This window comes from Pezoporus flaviventris, unplaced genomic scaffold, assembly GCF_033815535.1.
Source record: "Pezoporus flaviventris isolate CSIRO_AGI_PZ_B2104156 unplaced genomic scaffold, CSIRO_AGI_Pfla_v1 ptg000045l, whole genome shotgun sequence".
Taxonomy (NCBI): Eukaryota; Metazoa; Chordata; class Aves; order Psittaciformes; family Psittacidae; genus Pezoporus; species Pezoporus flaviventris.
The window spans coordinates 1685522-1710604 of NW_026892593.1; the positions used below are offsets into that span (position 1 = coordinate 1685522).

A 25083-nucleotide genomic window follows, 5' to 3' on the forward strand; every position below is an offset into this window, starting at 1 on the left:
CTGCCCAAACACCAGTGTCTGAAGGAGAGAATGGGCGCCATAAGGAGCTTGGTGCAGAAGCATATCTCTGCTCTGGAGCACAGGAACAGGGGTGCAGCATTCCTCACATCCTCACGGATGACCAGTGCCAGAAGTCCACCAACATGTATTGGAGCATGCTGTGGGCAAGGGGCCAGTGGGCTGCAGGCACCAGTGAAGGGCACACACCATCCCCTGCAGCACCTGTTCAAATGTCTAGCGACTAAATAGAGCTCTCCAGCAGCGGGTTTGAATAGCAGGGGGAATATTCATGACTTCTCTGAGCTGGAGAGCATGTGGAGGGAGGTGTTAACACAGCTGAAACCCCTGAGTGATGCAGGGGGGACTGGAGGAGGCTCTGAGCTCCTGCTCCAGCAGCAGCATCCTCCTCTGCGCAGAGGGATGCGGCTGGAGGTATGGAAGCTGCTCCTGACCCGCAGGCAGTGGTGTGTGCTATTGTAACCAGCTCTAAACCGAACTGAGCAGAGGAGGAGGAGCAAGGACTGAGCCTGGGTCGGCTCTTACCATGGGAGATTCCCCCTCCAGCACAATGCTGCAGTGGGTCCATGCAGGGATGGAGCTGCTGGTATTGCTTCTTCAGACAGGGGAAGCCAGCAAAGGTGATGCCAGCCCCATGGCAGTGCCCTTCAGTCGCAGAATCCCTGAATCTCAGGTTGGAAAGGACCTCAAGGATCATCTGATCCAACCTTTCCTGGCAAAGCATGACCTACATTAGATGTGCCAGCTCTTGGGGAACCTAACCTTTTCAGGGAGAGATCATAATAGAATCATGAAATGGTTTAGGTTGAAAGGAACCTTAAAGCTCATTCAGCTCCAACACCTTTCACTAGAGCAAGTTGCTCCAAGCCCTGTCCAACCTGGCCTTGAATATGTTATTCCAATTGCATTAACATTTCAACTACATTATTCCAATGGCTGACTGTTCTCACAGTGAAAAATATTCCTCTAGCATTCAGTCAGAATTTCCCCCAGGGAAGTGGAGGATTCCCAACACTGGACACTGTAAGATTCAGCATCTCTGGCCTCTGAGCCAGAATGTGCCCCAGCCACAGAATCACAGAATGATTAGGGTTGGAAAGGACCTTAAGATCACCCGGTTCCAACCCCCTGCCACGGGCAGGGATATGCCCTCCAGTATCACATCCATAACCATGGGGTGATCCCAGCGATCACAGGGCAGGATCTGGGTGATGCCAGGGTCACTACAGATGTGCTGGGCACTCAACTCAATCCCTTGGAGCAGACTGGTGCCTACAACAATGGCTCTGGCTGCTTCCCACATGGAGCAGAGAGGCTCTTAAAGCCATAACCCACTGGGAATAATAAACCAAGCCTCTGCAGGGGTTCATCACACACCTAAAATCACAGGCTTAAGGTTCCCAAGGCAAAAGGGTGCTGTTGCTAGGCAGGACATTAATTGCACCAGTTCAGCAAGGTGGCAGAACTGCAGCGCTCCTCTGTAATTTAGTGCAATTTAACCATCAATAGAGGATTCACAGCAGCTTCCTGATGAGATCAAAAGGTCAGAGCTTCATTCTCCCATCAGCATTTTCACACTCGCCCAGATAACCAAGAAACCTCAGCACAGCATCAGCCCCAGCCAGCTGCAGGAAGAGGATGCCAGGTCTACCCATTGCTCCTCTAAGGATCAGAATCAATGACATTGGAAAAGCCCTTTAAACTCATCCAGTCCAACCATTCCCCAGCACTGCCAAGGCCACCACTAACCCATGGCACTGAGGCCTTGGCTACACGGTGTGTGAACACTTGCAGGGACGGTGACTCCAGCACTGTCCTGGGCAGCCTGTTCCAGTGCCTGAGCATCCTTTGGGGAAGGAATTGTTCCTCATCTCCATCTAAACCTGCCCTGGTGCAGCTTGAGGCTGTTTCCTCTTGTCCCACCCCTTGTTCCTTGGGAGCAGAGCCCAGCCCCCTCCTGGCTCCATCCTCCTCTCAGGCAGTTGTAGGGAGTGATGAGGTCCCCCCTAATCCTTCTCTTCTCCAGACTGAACCCCCCAGGTCCCTCAGCCGTTCCCCATCACACTTGTGCTCCAGGCCCTGCACCAGCTCCGTTGCCCTTCTCTGGCCCTGCTCCAGCACCTCAATGTCTCTCTTGCAGTGAGGGGCCCAGAGCTGAACACAGGACTCGAGGTGCAGCCTCACCAGTGCCCAGTGCAGGGGCACAATCACTGCCCTGGCCCTGCTGCTGCACTGGTGCTGATACAGGCCAGGATGCTGATGGCTTCCTGGCTGCCTGGGCACAAGCTGCTCATGTTCAGCTCCATCAATCAGCACTTCCAGCTGCTTTCCCATGAGCAGTTTCCAGCTGCTCTTCCCCAAGCCTGGAGCATTGCAGGGGGTTGGTGTGGCCCAAGTGCAGGACCCGGCACTTTGCCTTCTTGAACCTCATCCTATTGGCCACAGTCCATGGATCCAGCCTATGCAGATCCCTCTGCAGAACTTCCTCCCCTCCAGCAGATCAACACTCCCAGCTTCTGGATGCAGAGGACACCAGGTCTACCCATTTCTGCTTTAACGCTTCTGGACTGTCGGTGCTGGAGGTGCTAAAGCCTCTTTAAGAGCACAGCAGCTCCCAGAGCACAATGCAAAAAGCCCTGCTGGAGTGTCATCCTCCTAAATGTGAGCTGGCAGGTGCCTGGATCCTCCTCAAAGCATCAGTGTCAAACCACCCAGCACTTCTGCTGGCTCAGGAGAATTACAACACTTCAATGGAAGTTGTTTGGGAAGTATTTTAGCACAGCCCAATCTTCAGGGCTTATTACTTACATGGCATCAATAAGACCAAGCACTTAAGCGCCACTGCTATGCGCAGAGCATATGGTCTGGAGCTGCATCTTCCTCCCGGCTACACGGGCCCTGGAGCCAGGGCTGTGAGTTAGTGATTGCCTGCGGTCACGGAGCCCTTGCCTTGCAAAGAGGCTGTTCTCTAATTGCCAACAAGCTCGTGCCCATATCCCAAACCAGCATCAGCCACAGCTCCAGCGCTGGCCTGGTGCCCGCAGCCCATCACCAGCCCATCCTCTGCTCTTTCACCCTGCTGCTGATCCAACCTGGATCAGGCCTCGCATCTGGCCCCAACTGATCCCCCAGGAGCCAGGCTCCATCTGGATCATTACATGTTGGTACCTTCATCCAGGGGAGGAAAACCCTCCTGTGATGAAGCAGAAGGATTTTACCACGGATTTGATCAGCCCATAGCCCCCATCCCGGAATTTAGCACCCTGCTGCATCTCAACAACCCAGAATCGCAGATCAAATGCCAAACAACTGCCTTCCCACCATGGAATGACTCTGGGAGAAGGCAGAGAAGAAGCTGGAGTGAGATGCAAGCTAATCATTTTTGCACTACAAAAAGCATGCTACCCGCAGGGCAGAAAACAGGTTGCAAGAACATGCTGACATCAGATGTCTTCTCCCTGGAAGCTCTTGCAGCCCCTATGAAATATAGATGAGGGAACTCCAGTGCCCCCAGCTCCTGCCTCTCCTCGGATGCACCTCTCCTCTGCCAATATTTGGAATACATTAAGGCCACACTCCCAAGCACTTTAGGTTGTACACGAACCCCATCCGCGCCAGCAATCAGTTCCGTTACACAAGACATGGATGAGCTCCGACGATCCTTGTAGCTCTAATTTACCGGAGATGAGACGCTGATGAGTTCATGGGTTTGCTTCTCATTAATCTTTTATGCTCATCGAGCATGGAGCGGGTTCTGTAGTACAAACCCTGCTCTGCAAATAGGGAAACCAAGAGCCTCTTAGAAACATAGAAGCCTGAACTTCTCCTCTTTCAGTTTGAACCCGTTACCCCTTGTCCTGTCTCTACAGTCCCTAATGAAGAGTCCCTCCAGTATCCCTATAGGCTCTCCTTCAGATACTGGAAGGCTGCTATGAGGTCTCCACGCAGCTTCTCTTCTCCAGGCTGAACAACCCCAGTGTTCTCAGCCTGTCTCCATACGGGAGGTACTCCAGTCCCCTGATCATCCTCGTGGCCTCCTCTGGAGTTGCTCCAACAGCTCCATGTCCTTCTTATGTTCTCTTCTCCATGCAGACCACAGCATCCTCACAACTCATCATTCTGCTGCCTTGAAGCTGTACAGCATCCCTCACCAGGCAGAGCTCATCTTGGCTGTGTAGACTCGAATCCAACTCCAGCACAAGATCCTGGCCAGCCCAGCAGAACTAACAAGCTTTGAGTTGCTGCAGACAAAGACCATCCTCATTACAGCAATGGGGGATGATAAAAACAAGCTGGAGGTCCTGGAGGTTCCCACACATTCCTCCAAGGCTGGCTGCTGTCAGTGGGGAGCATCTGAGCAGGCAGAACCTTCTGGAATGCCACTACCCGTGGTGGAAGGTGTGCAGGCAGACAGGCAGAGCAGGAGGAGACAGCCCCAGGAGACCCCACACAACCCCACTGCTAGGGATGGGTGTTGGCAGGCATGATGGGAGTCATGGAGGAAAACCATTGCTGCATCCCGCTCCAGTGCCACGCTGGAATAGCCAGAGAGGGTGACAAGCTGGGGAAGTGAGTGTCTACCTTGGTTTTGGCACTGAAGAAGCATGAGCTGCCACATCATACCCACCGTTATGGTGAAACCCAAGCAGCTCCAGGGAGCTCTGCAAGGAAAATCAGGGCATTTCACTCCCAGCTCATGTGCTGCCTCCAATCCCACCTGCTCCAGCATCACAGCAGGGATGCAGCCAATGTGCTGAGCCTCAACACCACCTCTCCTGGCAGGGGCTGAGCTGAGGCTGCCAGAAGAGCCTCTGCAGGGACAGGAGGAGCCGAGTGGCGTTCGCAGCTCAGTACTCAAACCTCTGCCAAGCCAAGTGCAGCCACCCGCTCCCCGCAATCCGCCTGGTGCAGAAAGGCAGCAGCAGACACCTGCAAACCATCTGTCGAGCAGCTTCTGCCTCACCAAGCAGGACCAGGCATTCACGTGCACCCAAGAAGCTGCCAGAGAGACCCAGGGTGCCATCAGGTACCCCAAAGTGTCACAGTGCTGGAAGGAAAAGCTCCTTTCTAAGGATAAAGCAGCTGTGATTGCTAAAAGCACATGTGATAGGATCCTTCCTGAACACCTTGTTTCCTAAATCTCACCCAGGGGTATAAATCCATCTCAAACAGCATCAAAACTAGCAGCTGGAAGGGTCCAGGCTGTCCTTGACCTCAACGTCCATCCCCAGACAGGTCATTTGTACAAAGTGCTTCCAGTTACACGTAAATATGCTGGCAATCTGCAAGTGACAGGGAAAGGAGCGGAAAGCACGGCTGTTTGATGGGCTTTGGGTAAAATATAGCTCTTTCTAAACCTCCTGGAGTGTGGTGGAGAGCTAGAGCAGAAGGATGAGGAGCAGGAGCAATGGTACTGCTGGGGCCACCATCCATCACCATCCTTGTGCCACACAGCTGATGCTCTGCCTTCATCCGAGCATCACTTGGCATTGCCTGGGAGCAAGGGGGTAATGAAGGTGACCAGGCTGCACTGGTGGGAGGCAGATCCGACATTAGATTCCAGGCACAGAAATATCCTTGTCAGGATTTAAGCACTGGCACCTCTGGGAGCCAGGGGTTTGCAGTCAAGCAGCACGTGAGGAGCTGGAGCCCGGCTACCCCAGCACTGACCTTCTGGTGTCATTGCTCCTGCAGCAGGACACAGCGTACCTGGGTGGGTGGATGAATGGACAGGACAGCGTGTGTTCTATCCAACATCGCCCCAGCATGAGACCCATGGGGATATCTGCATCCCTCCAGAGGCTGGCAGGAGCAGGGGTGGCCAATCCCTCACCATGACCAGGCTTCAGTGTGCCCTTGAGCCCAGAACTCCCCATGTGCTGGGCTGCATCCCCAGAGCTTAAGCAGCAGCTCAGGAAGGCGATCCTGCCCCTCTGCTGTAATCTGGGGAGACCTTAGGGCAGCTCCAGTGCCTAAAGGGGCTGCAGAAAACCTGGAGCGGGGCTTGGGACAAGGGCCTGTAGGGATAGGCCAAGGGGAATGGCTTTAACCTGCCAGAGGGGAGACTGAGATGAGCTCTTAGGCAGAAGTTCTTCCCTCTGAGGGTGCTGAGGCGCTGGCACAGGGTGCCCAGAGAAGCTGTGGCTGCCCCATCCCTGGCAGTGTTCAAGGCCAGGTTGGACACAGGGGCTTGGAGCAACCTGCTCTAGTGGAAGGTGTCCCTGCCTGTGGCAGGAGCTTGGAACTGGATGAGCTTTAAGGTCCCTTCCACCCAAACCAGTCTGATTCCATGATTCACCAACTCACAGCCTGACAGCAGCCAGCAGTTCCCTGCCTTTGGAAGCATATCAGAAAGCCAAGGAACCTGCATACAAACTCATCTGAGAGCAGGGAAAAAACAATCCAAGCCCAAGTCCATCTGGTTTTCCCTTTTTCTGAAGCCATTTCCAGCTTGCCTTCACTCCCAGCTTGTCACTGCTCTGCCTGCGGCACCTCCTGCTCCTTCCAAGGCTTCCCATCACTCCAGCATCATGCTAGCACCAGGAGTAGGCAGAGCACCGGGCTCCTTTGGAGACCCACCACTCTGTGCCCTGTCCTTAGGGATCTGGAGGCAGCCAAAGGAAAGCCCTTCCCATCACCAGCACTATGTGAGGCTGGTGGACAGGCAGCAGCCACCATCCAGGATGAAGAAATCCAAACAGCCTGAGCTCTGTGTTCTCAGAAAATCCATGCGGAATGTGCCCCAGGGCCACACAGACAAGCCTGGAAGACATCCCCCACTGCCAATGTCAACCTTATCTCAGCTGCACAGGCAGGAGCAGAGACTGTTGAGTCCCGGAGCAGTGGCACAGCCAGGACAGGAGCCAGAACATCACAGATCCTGATCCCATTTCTACCTCCCCCCTCCAGCTCCATGGAGCAAGGAGAGGCCCCAGCACTACTGAAGCCCCTCAGCACACACCACATCCCTCCCCACTCTCTGCCCCACTTCCACACACCAAATAAACCCCAACCCACCAGCAGCAGGATAGTTCCTCCCTGATTTTATCCTTCTCTTCCCATCAGGGTCCATGTGTTCAACTCCCCGAGTGTCACCGATTAAGATGTCCATTTAGATAACCAGGGGATTGGAGCACTTTGTACTGCAGCACTTGGGCAAAAGCAGCTCCAGAGAGCACAGAGCTGCTGCTCAGGAGATCCTCATTCAGCTGCAAAGGGAGAGAACTAATGACTAAAAAGTCAAGATGAAACCTCATGAACTTGGACAGGGCTTGGAGCAACCTGCTCCAGTGGAAGGTGTCCCTGCCCGTGGCAGGGATTGGAATTGGAGGAGTGTTAAAGTCCCTTCCAACACAAACCATTCCATGATTCTAGTTAAAAAAGCAAAGATGGAACATCCTGAACACTGGGAATGGTGCTGACACTGAGACACAGGAAAGGGTCCTAAAGCCACAGCCACCACTCACTGCCTTTAGATGCCATGGATCTGGCAGGTCAGAGTCTCCAGTAGCCACTGCTTCTCCCTGGGAATTTGCTCTGCCTCTATCCCATGGAAACACGGAGGGATGCAGCACTGCCCCCACACTCAGCCCACCTGCACATACACGGCTGCTCTGCCTCCACCACACCATACAACAGATCCTACACACCATCAAGGATCGGGTCCATCACCGAGATGAACAGACCACAAACCCCACCATGTGATACAAGAGCTGAGCAGGACAGGACACCAGTGATGGGCATCAGCAGCAGCTATGGGGAAGGACATCCCTGTGCTGGAAACACCTTGTCTAACTTTCAGGGTGCACCACTCCACGCTTTGAGCCTCAGATGTGGCTCGCAGCTATGAAGTGAGGTCCTTCTGTAGAACCTGCTCCTGCCTCAAGGCTGTGGGGTTAAACCAGATGTGGTTTCAGCCTGGAGAGCCATGGTGAGCCCACGGTGGTGGCAGGACACAGCCTGGAGCAGGACTGCCATCAACATCCAGCTTTTGATGCAGCATAGTGGGAAAGAGCTGTGTTGTGCCCTGCTCCAGAGCTGGTCCCCAAAACCAGAGAGTCCATCCTGGTGCCCAGTTATCCTGGTGAGAGGACTTCAGCCATTCCCATGCACCACAGCTCTGACACTGCATCTATGGACCCATCACCACCTTGGCAGCAGCAGCAGCCAGATCTTCATGCAAACGCGTTATGTTCCTCGACAGACAAGCAATAGAGATATTAAACACCATCAGCTCCCGCTCTCAGGCTTCATTCCACACCGGGTGATGAAGGAGGGAGATGAAAGGCTGCAGGATTTTATTATGCTGGATTTTCACTTTGTCATTTCCCATCTCCTCCATCAGGTGCCTTGGGAGCAATTTGCGCTCAGCAGGATGGAGATGGAGCTCCCCAGCAGTGCTGCCCCAGCTACGTGCTACCTACAACAGTGGGTACATGTCTGAACCCCATGGTGGGCAGAGCAGCTCTGCTATAGTATTGCCAGACCCACACACACCACTTCAGGGGAAAAGCCTTCCAGAACAGCCAAAATCAATCCCAAAACTAGACACACATATCTAAAGCAGCAAGTCAGGGATGGGGGAGTAGGACATGGAATCATGGAATGGTTTAGTTTGGGAGGAACCGTAAGATCATCCCGTTTCAACCCCCTGCCATTGTCCTTATGCTGAGGACACCAGCACTGCACACACTGCTGCACGTGGGGTCTCACAAGAGCAGAGCAGAAGGGCAGGATCCCCTCCCTTGACCTGCTACTCACATGCAACTAAACAAGGTGCCCACTTTGCCTGTGAACGGCTTTTTCAGTTGGTTGTTGGATATTTTGATGGGTTTTATTTATTAATTACTTTTAAACTAATGATTTGGAAGGAGGACGAATTAATTGCATTCACAGTTAACTGAGCAGAGCCAGAGATGGAAATGCAGAAGGACCTAAAGGCAGCTAAAACCCAGAAAGGAATAAAGTGGGTGTCCCTGCCCGTGGCAGGCGGTTGGAACTGGATGAGCTTAAGGTGCTTTCTGACCCAAACCATTCCATGACTCTAGGTTGAACTGGGGCACACACAATGTAGGGTGACCAAATGCTCCTGTGTGGTGTGAGGGGACCCACCAGCAGCACTGGGGAGACCATGAAGGGAAAGAGCTTGACCCCGTGGCTGGGGATATCAAAGCAAGAGGCTGGCACGGTGGTGTCAGCTAAGTACACAAATGTCATTGCTAGAGCCATCATGACCACCATGGGTCCCACCGAGACCAGGGCGGGATGGGCTCCAGAGCACCGGGTGCTCCAGCTCTTGGAGAAGCAAGGAGAAGAGGATGGAAGTGGTGCTGAATGACCAGGGGATGCACTGGCCAAGCCATGCTCACAAGGACAGGCAATTTCACAGCACTGAGGGTCTGGCAGCAGGACCTGGCACCTCCAGACTCTGGATGCAACCTAAAGGTGGAGATGTTTCCAAATGCCAAACCAATTCTATGCAATGAGCTCCCCAGCTGAGAAGACAGATGCAGACCAGTGTCATGGCTGTAATGTGGTGGCTTTGGGGTGCTGGAGCATCAGTGGGGAGATGATACCAGGTTTAGAGCAGCACCAAGCGAGCCCAGCAACTCCCAGTGGGCAGGAAGAAGGCACTGACCGTGCACCAGGGCTGCAGCAAGGAAACAAGCAACAGGGTTTGTTGGGAGAGCCGGAAACGCAGCGCAGAGCAGCCGCCTTCTGCAGTCTCCTTGGAGATCAGACTGCTCCACAGAGAAACCACATAGAAACCACAGAGAAGCTGCAAAGAAGCCACAAAGAAACCCCAAAGGAGCCGCAAAGGAGCCACAGAAACCACAAAGAAACCAAAGAAGCCACAAAGAGACCCCAAAGGAGCCTCAGAAAGCAAAGAAGCCACAAAGGGACCCCAGTACTCCCAGCAGCACCAGCACTCCGGGCCCTCCGTGCTTGGCTCCCATTCACCCGGTGCTGATGGCAGGGAACCAGTGGGAAGAGCCTGATCTGGGGCAGTTATTCCTAATTCAGTGGGTACAAACCAAGGCAGCATCCTAGGAGGAAGGAACTGCCAAACTACTGGTCCAGGAGCAGCCTGGCTCTGTCCCTGCGCTGTGGCACACGGTGCTGTCACCCACCAGCAGAGCAAGGCCAGTGCTCAGCCCATAGGTGCTGTTTGGGATGAAAGCCCAGCCCTGGGAAAGGTGGTTTTGTTTAGCGTTGGGTGAATTGGCTTTCAGCTCCCGGTTGGAAATCTTTCCCCTCACTCCTCATCATCTCCAGAGGCACCGGATGAGGAGGAGGAACAATGCGGGTGCTCAACAGGGGTCTCCGCAGCTCTCGAGTGCATCAACCATTAGGGGGGTGGGAAACAAAAGGAAGCAGCAGCCAGCAGATAAATCCCTGCCCTAAGAAGCTTTCAGATGGCTTTAGACCAGGCAATGCCTGGCAGCGCCTGGCTCCGGGGCCCCCGTGGCCACCCGAGAAAGGGGCACAGGGATTAAACCAGCGTCCCAGCTCCCAGCACAGCAGAGGTGCTTTGAGTAGGGGTAAAGGGGACCCAGCGTGTGACTGCAGAGCTTATTCTGGGTGCTTTCATGTCACTGGCGAGCGTGAGGCTCGAGGTCCAGCTTGCGAGATGCTCAAACCAAGCAGAGCCGAGACCAAACTGTGCAGGAACAATGCAGTGTTTTCCAGAGACCAAAACCCTGGGATTTCTCCATCAGATCCTGATGCTGCAGGTCTCTGAGTCAGACCCCGGCATCGCTCTGAACCAAAGGATGAGAAGAGGGAGGGAGGAATGAGGGAAGCACTTCCCAGCCCCAGCCAGCCCCATGGCAGAGGGGAAGGATGCTTGGGGTGGCACTGCCAAGCATCAAGCTGAACGGCACAAGGAGGAGGAGAAGGGAAACCAAAGGGCTTTGCTTACTCTGCATCATCTCCAGCAGCCTCCTGCTTCTCCCCCGCAGCGCCAGGCAAACATCAGGCTGCAGGGAAGGGGAGGGCAGAGCTGGTGCTGCGCTGTGTGAGCACATGGAACATCCCAAATCCCACGGCTGAGAATGGACATGAGGATGCTGAGCAGAGCTACCACGCTGCTCGTGCACCAAGGGGCAAGGGATCGCAAGGATGGGACACCATACGCCAGCATATCCCTGGAGATTATCCCACTGCACATCATCCACAGCCCCACATTGGGGAAACAGGTCTCTTTCACCATCCCAGAGCAGAGATGCAATAGCACCCACGATACAGAAGGGAAAATCAAGGCAGAGGATGACGGAGGCATCCCTATCAAAGCACACACTTCAACCCTCCCCAAGGCCTCCTGCATTGCATAAGGCTCCACCCAGGATGAAAAAGGGGGTACCTGGCATGGAAGGATCAAGTCTAGATATAAGAGGAGCCTCACAAGGAGGTGACTCCATCCAGGGATGGTGATGGACGCTGGCGATTGCTGCATCACTGGGTGCAAAGTAGAGCAGCCCCTCACCCCACAATCACCCCCATCCACACATCCCCACGGTCACCTGTGTGCTGTCCCCTTCCAGCCGCGGGGGTCGGATGCTGGAGAGGTGAATGGTTTTGTGGTCCCCAGAGTTCAGCTTCACCACGATAGCGTCTGCATTCAGCACCTGTATCACCTGCAGAAGGAGGGAGCAGAGGTGAACATAGTGCCCATGAGCAGGACAAGCACCGGAGCTGGGCACCATCAGGTCTCTGGAATGCACCACAGCCCACCCCAGCTTTGTCGCCTGGTAGATGGCACAGAGTGAGCATCTCCAACCCCAACCTGAGTGCCCAGTGGGTCACTGGGGTGCATGTAGATCACAGGCACATCCATGGTCCTGTTATGCAAGCCCAAAGAGCTTGGTGCCGGTCATAGTCCTGCAAGGTTCCCAAACAGTGATGCCACAGCACACCAGCATACCACCAGCCGTGTGCTACTGCCCAGCACCATAGGGTTTCACTCCAGAAACAAAACCAGACAGGGACTGGACCACAGATATCGATACCATGAGATGGATCAGCTCTGGGGCAACAGCACAGGAGGGACATGGAGCTGTTGGAGTGAGTCCAGGGGAGGCTATGGAGATGCTGCAAGGGCTGAAGCAGCTCTGAGCAACCTGCTCTAGTGGAAGGTGTCCCTGTCCATGGCAGGGGGCTGGGACTGGAGGAGCTTTAAGGTCCCTTCCAACCCAAACCAGTCTGGGACTCTATGATTTCAGGAGGGAGCAAGCACAAGTACAGACTCTTCTACCCCACAGTCATGCAATGCGCTCTGGCTGGTGGTTCCCCAAGCACCCACACACTGTGTACATGAGACCCTCAGTGCCGTGGGTTACGTGGCCTTGGCAGTGCTGGGAACCGTTGGACTGGATGAGCTTAAAGGGCTTTTCCACCCACATTGATTCTATGAACTTTGTCATTTTTCATCCAATGCTGTTCTCCAGCCTGCACTGAGCAGCAGCAGGCGCAAGACACTTGGGTATTCCCCTTGGCAGGGCACTGACCTTCCCCTGCCTGCCCCCAGCACAAACCCAGTCCAAAGGGTTCCCACTGTTGCTCATCTATAAGGACACACAGGGAGAGCAGCCCCACACATCCCTCCGGAGCCCTGGGGGGAAGCAGAGGGAGGAGAGTGCAGACTTGCTCCACTCGCAGCACTTTTTGCCCCAGCAAGCACATCAGTCCCTCAAAACGTGCTTAGCCAAAAGGATAACAGGATTATGGGAATTAACATGAAAGCAGACACTGAGGATTGCCAGGGCTCCTCTCAGCGCAGCAAACCCCCCCAGGGGACGTCCCTACCCAAGGACTCAGCCTCTCCCAGGACCCAGCTCCTGTTTTTCATGGCAGAACCGAGCCCAAAGCACTTTGCATGCTAAGTGGAGTAATCAAATCTCATGCTTCAGGGCATCCTCCTCGCTGGAGGGGTGAGGACAGGGCCCCAGCAGCACACTGGGCATCTCTCCCTTCCCTCTCACAGAAGGCTTCCAGAAAGGAAGACGTGAAGATAAGAGGCTGCAGCCAGAAGAGCTGCAGGTCAGATCCAGGGGCAAATCCTCTGCTACATTACACATCCATCACGCGCACTCTGCACTTCCATGTTGGAGCTGCGGGAACAGCGGTCAGATCTCATTTGTTCTCTGGCAGGAGGCAGCAGTAGGGCAGGATCCCGCTGCCTGCTCCCGGCATCCCGACCTCCTGCACAGCCCATGTTACTTGCAGGAGCCAACAACCAGCATCGGGGACTCAGCAAGTCCCTCAAGCCCTGAGCACCCCCTTCCTGGCAGAATTAATGTGCAGAGACCTTCACTAGGCTGTGGTGGGGCTCTGCCAGGATGTGGGATGCTGCAGGATGTGATCCATGAGGCTGGGGCACCCAGGGGCTGCAAGACACAGGCAGGACAAGGCAGGAGGAGCCTGAGGGTGACCCAAGGTGCCCATCTCTCCTTTAGGGGCTGGGAGCAGCTCTGCTCTGGAGCCAGGTTGAGACAGCTGGGCCTGGTTCAGCCTGGAGAAGGCTCCTTAAGGGGAGACCTTAGAGCAGCTCCAGTGCCTAAAGGGGCTACAGGAAACCCGGAGAGGGGCTTTGGACAAGGGCCTGCAGGAACAGGACAAGGGGAATGGCTTTAACCTGGCTGGGGACAGGCTGCTGCATAGGGAGCATCCCCAAAGCTGAGAGTGCGCTCCTGTAAGACAGTGACGACGCCACTTGGGGACCTGATGCCCAGCACCAAGAGAAGGGCCCGTGCTTCCCCCTGACCAGAAACTGCTTTAAGAGGGGTCTTAGCAGAATCTGGTGCTCAGCTCAGCACAGAGCAGCTCCTGCACTGGCTCTGGCAGCTCCCACTGAGATCCGAAGGGATTTGGCTCCAAGTGTTTTGCAAAGTGGGGTTAAAAATCAGAGTAAACAGAAGACAGATGCACAGCTCATCCATGACCACCTCCTCCAGCCCGCAGCATGGCAGGAGGCAACGCCTGCCCCAGCCAGCCCGGATGCATCCGAAGGGCTGCCATTGAGCCCCATTCCCCCCCCCGGAACACCCTGAGGGGGCTGATCCTGCCCCACAGCAGGGCGCTGGGATGACACAACCTCTCCAAGCCTCACACACAAAGCTGGTTCATAAACAGCTTTTGGCAGGGGAGAGCTTTCAGTACAAGGCATTCAAGTTGGAGCAGCGCTGTCCCAAATCCCCCAGCGCTCCAGGACATGCTGACGTAGGGGATTCAGCACAAAGCCTCCAGCCTCTTCCTATCCCCTCCTCATTCCGCTGCTTTCCTCCTTGCCACTCACAGGCATCAAATCCACAATCGGGGCCAAGCCTTAATTTCTTTTCTTCCCCCCCTCCCCAAACCCAGCCCCTTGGCTCAAAGCACCAGCAGCTGACCAGGATGGATCCAAAATTAGCCCGAGCCCATTTGCTGCGGCTGCTTGACGGTGCAAGGCCAGGTTGGGATCTTCCTCCTCCTCCTCCTCCATCCCCCAGCAGATGCTACGTCAGCTCTGCCGCTGCAAACCAGCACCTCGGCTCCTGCCCAACGGGGAGGCAGCTTCAGCGCCAGAGCAGTCGCTGCTGCCCCTGCTCAGAGCCTGCTGCAGGGCGCTGGGGGGAATGGATGTGGCCCTCCAGGGAGCCCGGGCATGTGCCCAGCGCTGGCACTCCACAGCGAGTGGGAATTTGTCCTCATTTTCCCTGTCACAATTCCCAGGAAAGGGGGAAAAAGCAAAAATTGACACTGCAAAAGAGAGCCCCTGGAGGGTGGGATGTGCCTGACAGCTCCTGAGGGCTGGTTTGCACCGGGTGCATAGAGAGCAGGCTGAACTGAAGGAGGAGGAATTCTGAGTCTTCACCCCAGGAAGCAGGGATAGAATCCCAGACTGGTTTGGGTTGGAAGGCGTCTTAAAGCTCCTCCAGTTCCAACCCCCTGCCACAGGCAGGGACACCTTCCACTAGAGCAGGTTGCTCAAAGCCCCTGTGTCCAACCTGGCCTTGAACACTGCCAGGGATGGGACAGCCACAGCTTCTCTGGGCACCCTGTGCCAGCGCCTCAGCACCCTCACAGGGAAGAGCTTCTTCCTTAGATCCAACCTGAACTTCCCTTGTTCCAGTTTGAACCCATTACCCCTTGTCCTATCACTACAGTCCCTGATGAAGAGTCCCTCTCCAGCATCCTCGTAGCCCCCTTCAGACACTGGAAGGCTGCATTGTGGTGTTCACCTCATTTGGGGAATCTCAATGCAGAGCCAGGGCAGCCAAACGGTGCTGGAGCAGACGCCAGGAGTCAGAGCACTCCCAAATCAGAGGGATCCTGGAAAAGTGAGGGGCTGTGCCCAGAACTGGGGTTCCATCCTGCCCTGGACCCTAAGTGGGAAGCTACCTGCACATCAGATCCCCTCCACTCCATACCATGATTCCCACCCTGTCCCCAAAGGGACAGATGCCCCACAGTAATGCTTAGCACAAGGCCCAGAGATGCTGTGAAGCCCCAAACCTACCTCGGACACCTCTACAGCCTTGTGGGGGGCTTGGGATGAGAGACCGGCCTGCCGCAGCTCTCTGCCAGCATCCCAGCCCGCTCCCGAGCTATTCAACAACAGAACGGGCATCTTGAAATGCCAGGAGCATCCACCCGCCTCCTCCACAAGCTGCTGAGCAAAGCGTGACTAACGGCCCCCGTGCCGGCTCCTGGCTCCAGCAGCAGCTTTCCCAGTGGCAGGATGGTGCTTCCGAGCGTGCCAGCGCCAGCACACGCCAGCCCCGTGCTCAGGGATTACTTCCCACCATGGTATCAGCATACTGGGGAGGGATCAACCATGGTCCTTCTCCCCAGGGATGGGGTCTCACCTCTGGCTTCCTGAGAGTCTCTGGGTTTGGCATTTCGGCCACATCCATGTGCAACACTAAGAGGAAAAGCCCAACAAATCCTTCATGGCCTGGGGAAGATGGTGGGAAGGGTTTGAGGATCCCTGCTAATGCCATCACCTGCGGTATCCGAGCTGACGAACAGGGAATTGCAGAGAGGGGCATAATCTCAGAGTTAACACCCAAACCAGCTTCATTCCACAGGACAGGAGCTGCTGCTGGTGACAGCATCACATGGATGAGATGATTAAATTGGTTGCACTGCATGGATGAGATGGGACTGGCACAAGATGGACTTACTGATCCTAAAGGTCTTTTCCAACCTAGTTGATTCCATGATTCTATGATCCTGATTGCTCCTGGCTTTGAGCTGCCCCAGCCAGTGCCTGGTCAGGGATGCTCTGCCCCAAGCCCTGTCGCTGCTCCTGCTGTCCTGGCCTATCAGGGGACACCAGTCTCTCCAGAGGGAGGCAGGGAAGGAGCATCCCCCTGAGGCATGCTGCAAGGGAGGGCTGTGCAAGCACAGCCCCAGTAAGGATGGAGCAGCCCGAAGGATGCTCTGGTGGAGGATCCCAACCGGAGGCAGGGGGAACACCAGGGTTAAGCTGACTTTCCAAGAAATCCGGCTGCTGCTGCACACTTCCCAGGGTTTCCAGGAGAAGCAAAGCTCCTCCGGCTGCGGTGCTGGGTGAACCGGCAGCACCACCTAGTGGGCTGCTCCCCTCTCTCGGTATCTGGACCCTCAACGCTCCGTCACTGCTCATTGCTTCCCACCACTGCCCTGGTGAAAGGTTCCTCCACAGGGATACCCACCTAGAGCAAGGGCATCAGCCCCCATCAGCTCTTTTGCACCGACTACACTGTCCAAACCGAGCCAGGAACACAGGAAGGACCATGGGGACCACTGCAGTGGGGCATCCCTAGAGCTGTGTGTGGGGCTAGCAAGGCCCTGGAGCTGGACAAGGAGGTGCCATGGAGCCCCACAGCAGGTACCCCTCAGATCAGGGCAGGGATGTGACCAGTACCACCTTGGAAACGCATGCAGGACAGGGAAGGAAAGCTCTGCTGAGTCCAAACAGCCCTCTGCAGGCAGGAGAGCGGCAGGCAGGGTAAGAACACTTTGGCAGCACCAACCAGTCCACCCCTGTGAGCCGTGGTCCCTTCCCCTGCCCTCTGTCCCACCTCTTCTCACTCCAAACCTGCCCAAGATCCCGGTGTGCAGTCATGCACCACGGTCAATGCCGGGGATGCAGTCAAGGCAAAACCCTCTGGAGGTGCACATGGAGAATTACACGTTGAGCAACCTGGTCTAGTGGAAGGTGTCTTTGCCCATGGCAGGAACTGGACGAGCTTTAAGGTACCTTCCAACCCAAACCATTCCATGTAGAGGCTGATGAAGGCATCCTCCACTCCCACACAGACAAACCCTTCCCCTGCTCTTCCAGCCACTCACCTTGGCCACAAACTGCTTGTCCTTCTGATCCAGGTTTGCTGTGGGGGCCACATAGTCCCTCCAGATCCTCAACTTGCGTTCTTTGGCAAACCTGGCAGGAGAGGGGACAGGAGTGATGCCCGAGCTACTGTCCTCAGTGGGGACCAATAGCCCATCATCCACCAAAGCCCTGGCAGGGACAGTGGTGCTGGTGCAGACTCACAAGGCAAGATCCCATCTACCTCCCACGCCAGTGAGCATGGGGGGGTACCCACATGTGGATTGGGAGAGGGGGGTTCAGTCACCACAGGCACCCCATAGCTCCTCGGCAGCACTCACCGTTCGGCTGCCCGCAGCTTGTCAGCACCACGGGTGTAGACAGCGATGGACCAGTCCACACAGCGGGCAAAGCCCTCCTTCAGCAGGAGCTCGGTGATGTTCCCGTTCTGTGGACAAGGGGGGGAGGCACCGACATCTCCCTCTGCATCCCTGAGGAGAGCTGGGCTCCCCTCCCCTGCTCAGCCCCTCAGAACCCACAGGTCCCCAGAAACCCCTGGCCACAGCACCCCAGGACTACCAGAGACCACCCCAGTGAGGGCTCTGCTCTCCTTATAGGATGCTCAGCTGGACCGTGGCCTCCCATATCCACCACTAAAGAACGCAACCCCCAGAAACCCCACTAAAGGCACTGGACTTTCAGCAAGTGATGACCAACACCCCAACAGGACCCCTTCCCACCCCTCAGCACCAGTGCTACTTGCCGGGTGAAGGATGGTGCCCAGGATGTTCTGGTTGTGGCAGCTCTCCAGGACGATCTGCACATCCCTCTGCAGCAGCCGGGACTCTGTGAAGAACTTGGCTTCAGCAGCAAACGGCTCCGGGACCTCAGGGGCATCTGCCTCCCGCTTGAACGTGGGGCACTGCAGCAGAGGGGGACAATCTCAGTGGGGAGATGGGAAACCTCCCTAGGGAGGAAGGATGCACGGTGCCCTCATGCTCTGGATGTAGCATGCAGGAGAAACGGGCTGGGAGCTACATCCTGGTGCTTTTGTGCGATGTTGCACCAACACAGCCCCTCACGTGCCCCAGCAAACAACCAGGAGTAAACCAGGGTATGGAGAGCAACTCCCAGTGTAATCCACCTGGAGCTGATACCCACCTAACCCAAACCTGTCCCCATCCCCACAGTGATGCCCCACACCAGCACGTGCACAGCCACAGGCTGCATCCAGAATGCTCCTGGAGCAGGATGACACAGTGGGCAATGAGACAGCTGTATCCCTGCCTCCATCTCTCCATCTCAGCTTAATGGAGATGGATCTAGGAGGGGGCTGGGCTCTGCTCCCAAGGAACAAGGGATGGGACAAGAGGAAACGGCCTCAAGCTGCACCAGGGCAGGTTTAGATAGAGATGAGGAACAATTCCTTCCCCAGAGGGTGCTGAGGCACTGGAACAGGCTGCCCAGGGCAGTGCTGGAGTCACCACTAACCCAAGGCCTCAGTGCCATGGGTTAGTGGTGGCGTTGGCAGTGCTGGGAACGGGTGGACTGGATGAGCTTAAAGGGCTTTTCCAACCCAGCTGATTCCATGAGCCTGGCAGCCACTGGGTACCAGTTCAACCCCTGCACGCTCGCACTGGCACCAAAGGGCGCCAAGGAGGCTGCACAGTGAAGGATGGTGGAAATTCAAGAGAGAACTTGCTGCAGAGAGGAATCCTGAGCACCCTGCCAGGATGCAGGCCAGGCACTGAGCTCACCTTGATCCCTGAGAGCATGACGGTCACCAGGTAGTAATCAGGGAGGAGAAGGGCTCTCACCACACTGCCGTCCCGCACATGCTCTATGATGGCTGTGGAGCAAAAGCAGAGAGGTTGGTGCTGCTGTGGAGGGGCCTGGGGGAACAACGGAGCTAGAGCTGGCTCTCTGCGGCAAGAGGGTGCTGGGAGCAGCACCAGAGCAGCGTGGGGCAGGCAGACACAGGGGACAGAGGGCAGGGCTGGTGCAAGCTTACCATTAACAGGCTTCTGGTGCATGGAATCCACGAAGTGGCGAGGGTTTTCAATGGTGTACTTGATGTCCCTGATGGTGTGGGAGCCCGTCCCCTCACTCCACATCCCCTTCTTGGCACTCTTGGCCTGCTCCTCCAGCTCTGCCAGCCTGCTCTGCTCAGGGCTGCAAGGACAGGGAGAGATGGGGTGAGGCTGCTGGCTTCTGCATGGTTTAACAGTGGGAATATCCATCTTCCAGGCACTTTTCAGGATGCTTTAGTGATTTGATCACTCACAGCTAGAACAGGCAGTGCCTGGGTGAGCTGGTGAGCAAGGTTTGTCCTGCTGACAGCAACACACAGCAAATCAAACCCAGCTTCTGTAGCACTGAGGCTGCACATTGGAGCACCCAACTCAAGCAGCTGATGAGTGAGTGGCTGAGAGTGACCACATGCACCCATTAATTACACACCCTTTCAATTAGGAGGGCAAACATGGAGCAGTGACATGCTCCAGGCCATGTTCAATTGTGGGAAGCTCAGTCCTGCACTAACTGCTCCTCTGGACACTACAGGTGAGGAGCAGTGGTTGCAGCCAACACGGCCACTGCATGGACTCATAGATCCCCTTTGGTACAAGCCCCAGCAGGGTCCCAGAGTGATTCTCCCCCTCTGCTGTGCTCTGGGGAGACCCCTGACCCGCAGTCCTGATCCAGCTCTGGGGCAACAGCACAAGAGGGACGTGGAACTGTTGGAGCAAGGCCAGAGGAGGCCATGGAGATGTTGTGAGGGCTGGAGCAGCTCTGTTCTGGAGCCAGGCTGAGAGAGCTGGGCTGGTTCAGCCTGGAGAAGAGAAGGCTCCTTAAGGGGAGACCTTAGAGCAGCTCTAGTGCCTAAAGGGGCTAAAGGAAACCTGGAGATGGACTTGGGACAAGGGCCTGTAGGGACAGGACACGGAGAATGTCTTTAACCTGCCAGAGGGGAGACTGAGATGAAATCTTAGGCAGAAGTTCTTCCCTGTGAGGGTGCTGAGGCGCTGGCACAGGGTGCCCAGAGAAGCTGTGGCTGCCCCATCCCTGGCACTGTTCAGGGCCAGGTTAGACACAGGGGCTTGGAGCAACCTGCTCTAGGGGAAGGTGTCCCTGCCTGTGGCGGGGGATTGGAGCTGGAGGAGCTTTAAGGTCCCTTCCAACCCATTCCATGACCCTGTGTAAGTCAGTGCAATTATCCCCAGCTGTCTGTCAGGCAGATACTTCCCTTCCTCATCCAACTCCACAGCTCAAGAGTGTTGCAGGAGATGCAGAATCAGGCCAAGGCAGTGAGAGCTGACAGGGGCTGAACCCCAGCACCCAGAGCCCACCAGCACCAGGCAGGAACCACATTCCCAAGGGCATGGCACAGGGAATGCATCCCTGGGCAGGCAGCAAGACCTGCAGGCACTTGAGGCTTCAGCACTGGCAAACCTGGGTATGAACTCATGCATCCACACCCCTGGCAGTGCACACCCTGTTTACCCAATGTACCTGTTTACAAGCTGTGCTACCAAAAAGCACTGCGTGGAAGGGATCCAAGTGTGCCAGGAAGAGTTTCAGGAAGCAACACGGGCAAGTTTCCAGCCCAGCAGGCATGGGGACGGAAATAGCATCCCACTGGTATTTATAGCAGTGCCACAGACACAACTCACACCTCTGGAACTGGATAACCACTGCCCAGAGCACTGGCATCAGCTCTCATGATGCTGGCACAGGCATCTCACCACCAGATGTAGGATAAGGGGCAGGAGCATCACAACATCACCTCTCCAGCACGAGCCAAAGCACCTCAACTCCGTGGATTATTTTCCAGTGACCAAGACATATTTTGCTCTCTACAACTGTCAGGAGGATGGAGCCAGGAGGGGGGCTGGGCTCTGCTCCCAAGGAACAAGGGATGGGACCTCAAGCTGCACCTGGGCAGGTTTAGATGGAGATGAGGAACAATTCCTTCCCAAAGGGTGCTCAGGCACTGGAACAGGCTGCCCAGGGCAGTGCTGGAGTCACCGTCCCTGCAAGTGTTCACACACCGTGTAGCCAAGGCCTCAGTGCCATGGGTTAGTGGTGGCCTTGGCAGTGCTGGGAACAGTTGGACTGGATGAGCTTAAAGGGCTTTTCCAGCCCGGTTGGTTCTGGTTTTCTGCTCTGCAGCTCAGGGCTACACCTCTGGTGCTTCAGCATCCAGGGCACAGAGACACCCGAGTCCCCCCTCCCCAGCTCCTCACTACCCCAAACCTAAAGACAAGGGGTCACTGTGCAGGTACACTGATGCTCATGAAATCCAGGCATGGTGGAAAGCCACAGCTGAGGATCCCAACGACTCCATGGCCAGATAAATAACTGCAGAGAACTGGAGCAGCAGGGACCCCCCCGCACAGCACAGGAGCGCAGCCACATACGTACTTGTTGGCTCGGATCCCTTCCCGGCGGGAGGCCAGGCCTTCAGCCACGAGGGACTCAGCAATGTTCTCACCACTCGTGTCTGTGGAGAGGGAAGAGTCAGTGAGATGAGCACCAGTACAGGCGGCAGTTGGGGTTCCAGTGCTGAGGCACTGGCACAGGGTGCCCAGAGAAGCTGTGGCTGCCCCATCCCTGGCAGTGTTCAAGGCCAGGTTGGACAAAGGGGCTTAGAGCAACCTGCTCTAGTGGAAGGTGTCCCTGTCTGTGGCAGGGGGTTGGAACTGGAGGAGCTTTAAGGTCCCTTTCAACCCAAACCTTTCTTTGATTCCAATAGACTGAGACAAGCCACCAGTGCATGGGGCAGCCCAGAGACACCCACAGACCTCAGTTATCGAAAGTGCTCCCAAGATGATTCCAGCTAACAAGTGCCAGAGCAACCCCAGAGCAAAAGGCTCCTGTCACTATCCCAGTGCTCCAGCAGCACATGGCCTTCACGATACCTCAAGCAGAGCAGCCCAGGGCTTTCCTGGGGACACCATTTCCACCAGAGCAGGGCTAACCAAGTGGGAAGGTGGCACATTGCTCTGATGCTGCAGGCCCTGCTGTCACCCAGGACCATCCCCATGGGAAGGGGAAGCACCCAGGGCAGGCACGCAGGCAGTGCCCTCCCAGGACCCACAGGGCTGCCTGGATCTCCAGCAAAGGCTGCACTGCCAGCACAACCTGAAATGGGCACCTCTGCAGAAGGCATCATTCATCTATAGAGACACAAGGGGTGGTTGGGGACAGGTGTAGGGATCCCAAACTCTTCCCCAGCATCTCCACTCTGGCTCTGCCACCACCAGACAGCAATGGGAAGCCCCTACCCCTCCGAAGCCCACCCCTCCAGAACTGCTGCATCATTGCCAGGGGCGCTGCTGCAGCGTTTCCACATTAAGAGCATTTAAACCTTGACAAACATCACCAGAAAACGTTTTCAGCTTCATTTCTCACCTCAGCAGTGTGACAGGCTGGGATTTAACAATAAGAATGACACCTACATGGGAAGCAGAGCACAGGAGCCCTCAATGTGGCAGACAACCAGGCTGTGGATGACTGAAAGGAGCATGAGCAGCAAAACCCCTTCCAAGGTTGATCTGGTGCAGGTTGTGCCATCAGGACCTGCCAGACTTCCTGCCGAAGGATGCCCATGGGATGGGAAAGCGGGGAGCAGCAGCACCCTGAAACTATGATCTACCCCCAGCTTGCCAGGAGGGGATCTGCATCCCAAAGGGCTTCCCAGGCCCCACAAGAAAGCTAGAAGCTCAGGAATGAGCATGGCTGAGAGAGCTGGGCTGGTTCAGCCTGAAGAAGAGAAAGCTCCTTAAAGGGAGACCTTAGAGCAGCTCCAGTGCCTAAAGGGGCTACAGGAAACCTGGAGATGGGCTTTGGACAAAGGCCTGTAGGGACAGGACACAGAGAATGGCTTTAACCTGCCAGAGGGGAGACTGAGATGAGCTCTCAGGCAGAAGTTCTTCCCTGTGAGGGTGCTGAGGCGCTGGCACAGGGTGCCCAGAGAAGCTGTGGCCGCTCCATCCCTGGCAGTGTTCAAGGCCAGGTTGGACACAGGGGCTTGGAGCAACCTGCTCTAGTGGAAGGTGTCCCTGTCTGTGGCAGGGGTTGGAACTGGAGGGGCTTTAAGGTCCCTTCAACCCAAACCATTCTAGGATTCTATGGCTTGCTTCCCCACACTGCAGTGCATCAACCAGCGGCTGCAGCTCCAGAGAGCATGGCCCCACAGGCAGCTGGGACCACTCTCCTTCCAAAGCTGGAGCTCCACTGGAAGCAGGCATACATCCTGCTGCAACTACCACATCCCAATCCACCACCTCGGGCCTGCTCCCTGCAAGCACCTCACATCCCACTGCACAAGCCACAACATTCCCCACCACCCCTTTAGGCACCCAAGGGACCCGTCTGCACTCACCTTTCCCCAAGTACACCATCCCGTACTCCCGGCCCTGCGGGGTCTTGTATTCCACAGTAAAGCAGACCTCCTTCCCGATCAGCTTCTTCCGCAGGAACTCACGAGCCGGGAAGCCCCAGGGCTGGAGGGAAAGAAGTCACCAGGAGCCAATGGATCTAATGGAGCTGGGAAGCCTGAAGTCCCCCACATGCTGCATGGGCCATGCTGGAGGCTTGCACAGGAATCAACTGCAGGAGAAACACCTCCACTCTCCCCCTCCATCCCACCAAAAGGGGTCCTGGTTGGTTTTCCACCTGGTGTCAGGCTCCCAAAGCACAGCCAGACCCAGTGCGCTCCAAGAGCTGGAGACACAGCAACCCTGACCAGCCCCAGCTGCCCGGGACATGGTGGGGGCTCCTCCAGCTCCCACCCAAGGCTGCGTGGATGCCCGTGGAGAACAGCAGAGCAGAACCAACCACGACAGCCAGGAGCAGCAGGCTCCTGCATCTCCCAGCACCTCTGTGCATGGAGGTAGGAACACACCGGAGCCCCAGCGAGCTCAGCCCCACGCCACCGCAGCAGTGGGTGGAGAACACGGTCCAGAGCAGAACATGACGTGCTCATAAACAATTAGCAAACCTGACAGGCATCACTTCATGAGGAAAGAGTGACATTTACCGGCTGAAGCAGTGTTCCAGAAGACAAACTCCCCAGGGAGAGCAATTAGCTGCCAGCGCTCTGCACCACCCCCGGGGCTGGGAGGATGGGTGGCCTGGGCCAGGCTCCCTGCACGAAAGCCCTGCCTGCATCCAGCTGCCAAAGCAACACCCCCTTGCTTCCCAAAACCCCATTCCTGGCACAAGAAAAACCCCACAGGGGAAGCCTGGAGGTACCAACGGCTTCCCCTGGTCCTGGAGATCCTGCCCAGTCATCTTGGCCCATGCCTGCCCCATCCTCACAGGAGAGTGAGGAAGAAGAATCCCACCCCAAATTCCACACTGGGAGCAGGAAAAGATTCTCTTAAAGGACACCTGAACGGACCTGTTTGTATCCTGCGGCTGCCCCATGTGTAGCCTGCAGACCCTGGTCCTTGCCAATGGACCATACCTGTCCTATCCCAGGCATCTGTGTGACTGCAGCAGGGCAAAGAAGGAAAATCCTGCCCCAAATTCCACACTGGGAAGGTTGAAGAACGGAAAGGATTTCTTAAAGGATAATTGAAGGGACTGTTTGTATCCTGCAGCTGCCCCATGTGTAACCTGCAGACCCTGCCCAGCCATCCTGGTCCTTGCCAATGGACCATGCCTGCCCATCCTGGGCACGTGTGTGTCCATAGCAGGGTGAGGAAGGAGAATCCCACCCCAAATTCCACACTGGGATGCTTGAAGCAGGGAAAGGATCTCTTAAA

The 25083-nt window shown here is 56.0% G+C and overlaps 1 protein-coding gene across 1 annotated transcript in view; it reads right to left on the reverse strand.

The window, feature by feature from the left end:
* The window catches only part of SND1 (staphylococcal nuclease and tudor domain containing 1), a 99192-nt gene that overhangs the window by 70592 nt on the left and 3517 nt on the right, over positions 1 to 25083 (reverse strand). The window contains exons 3-10 of the mRNA XM_061467255.1: positions 23697 to 23817; positions 21734 to 21812; positions 19323 to 19483; positions 19069 to 19160; positions 18075 to 18233; positions 17653 to 17759; positions 17335 to 17425; positions 11541 to 11654 (exon numbers count right to left, since the gene is read on the reverse strand). Of these exons, the coding sequence (XP_061323239.1) occupies positions 11541 to 11654; positions 17335 to 17425; positions 17653 to 17759; positions 18075 to 18233; positions 19069 to 19160; positions 19323 to 19483; positions 21734 to 21812; positions 23697 to 23817 (924 nt within the window). The remainder of the gene's footprint in view (positions 1 to 11540; positions 11655 to 17334; positions 17426 to 17652; positions 17760 to 18074; positions 18234 to 19068; positions 19161 to 19322; positions 19484 to 21733; positions 21813 to 23696; positions 23818 to 25083) is intronic.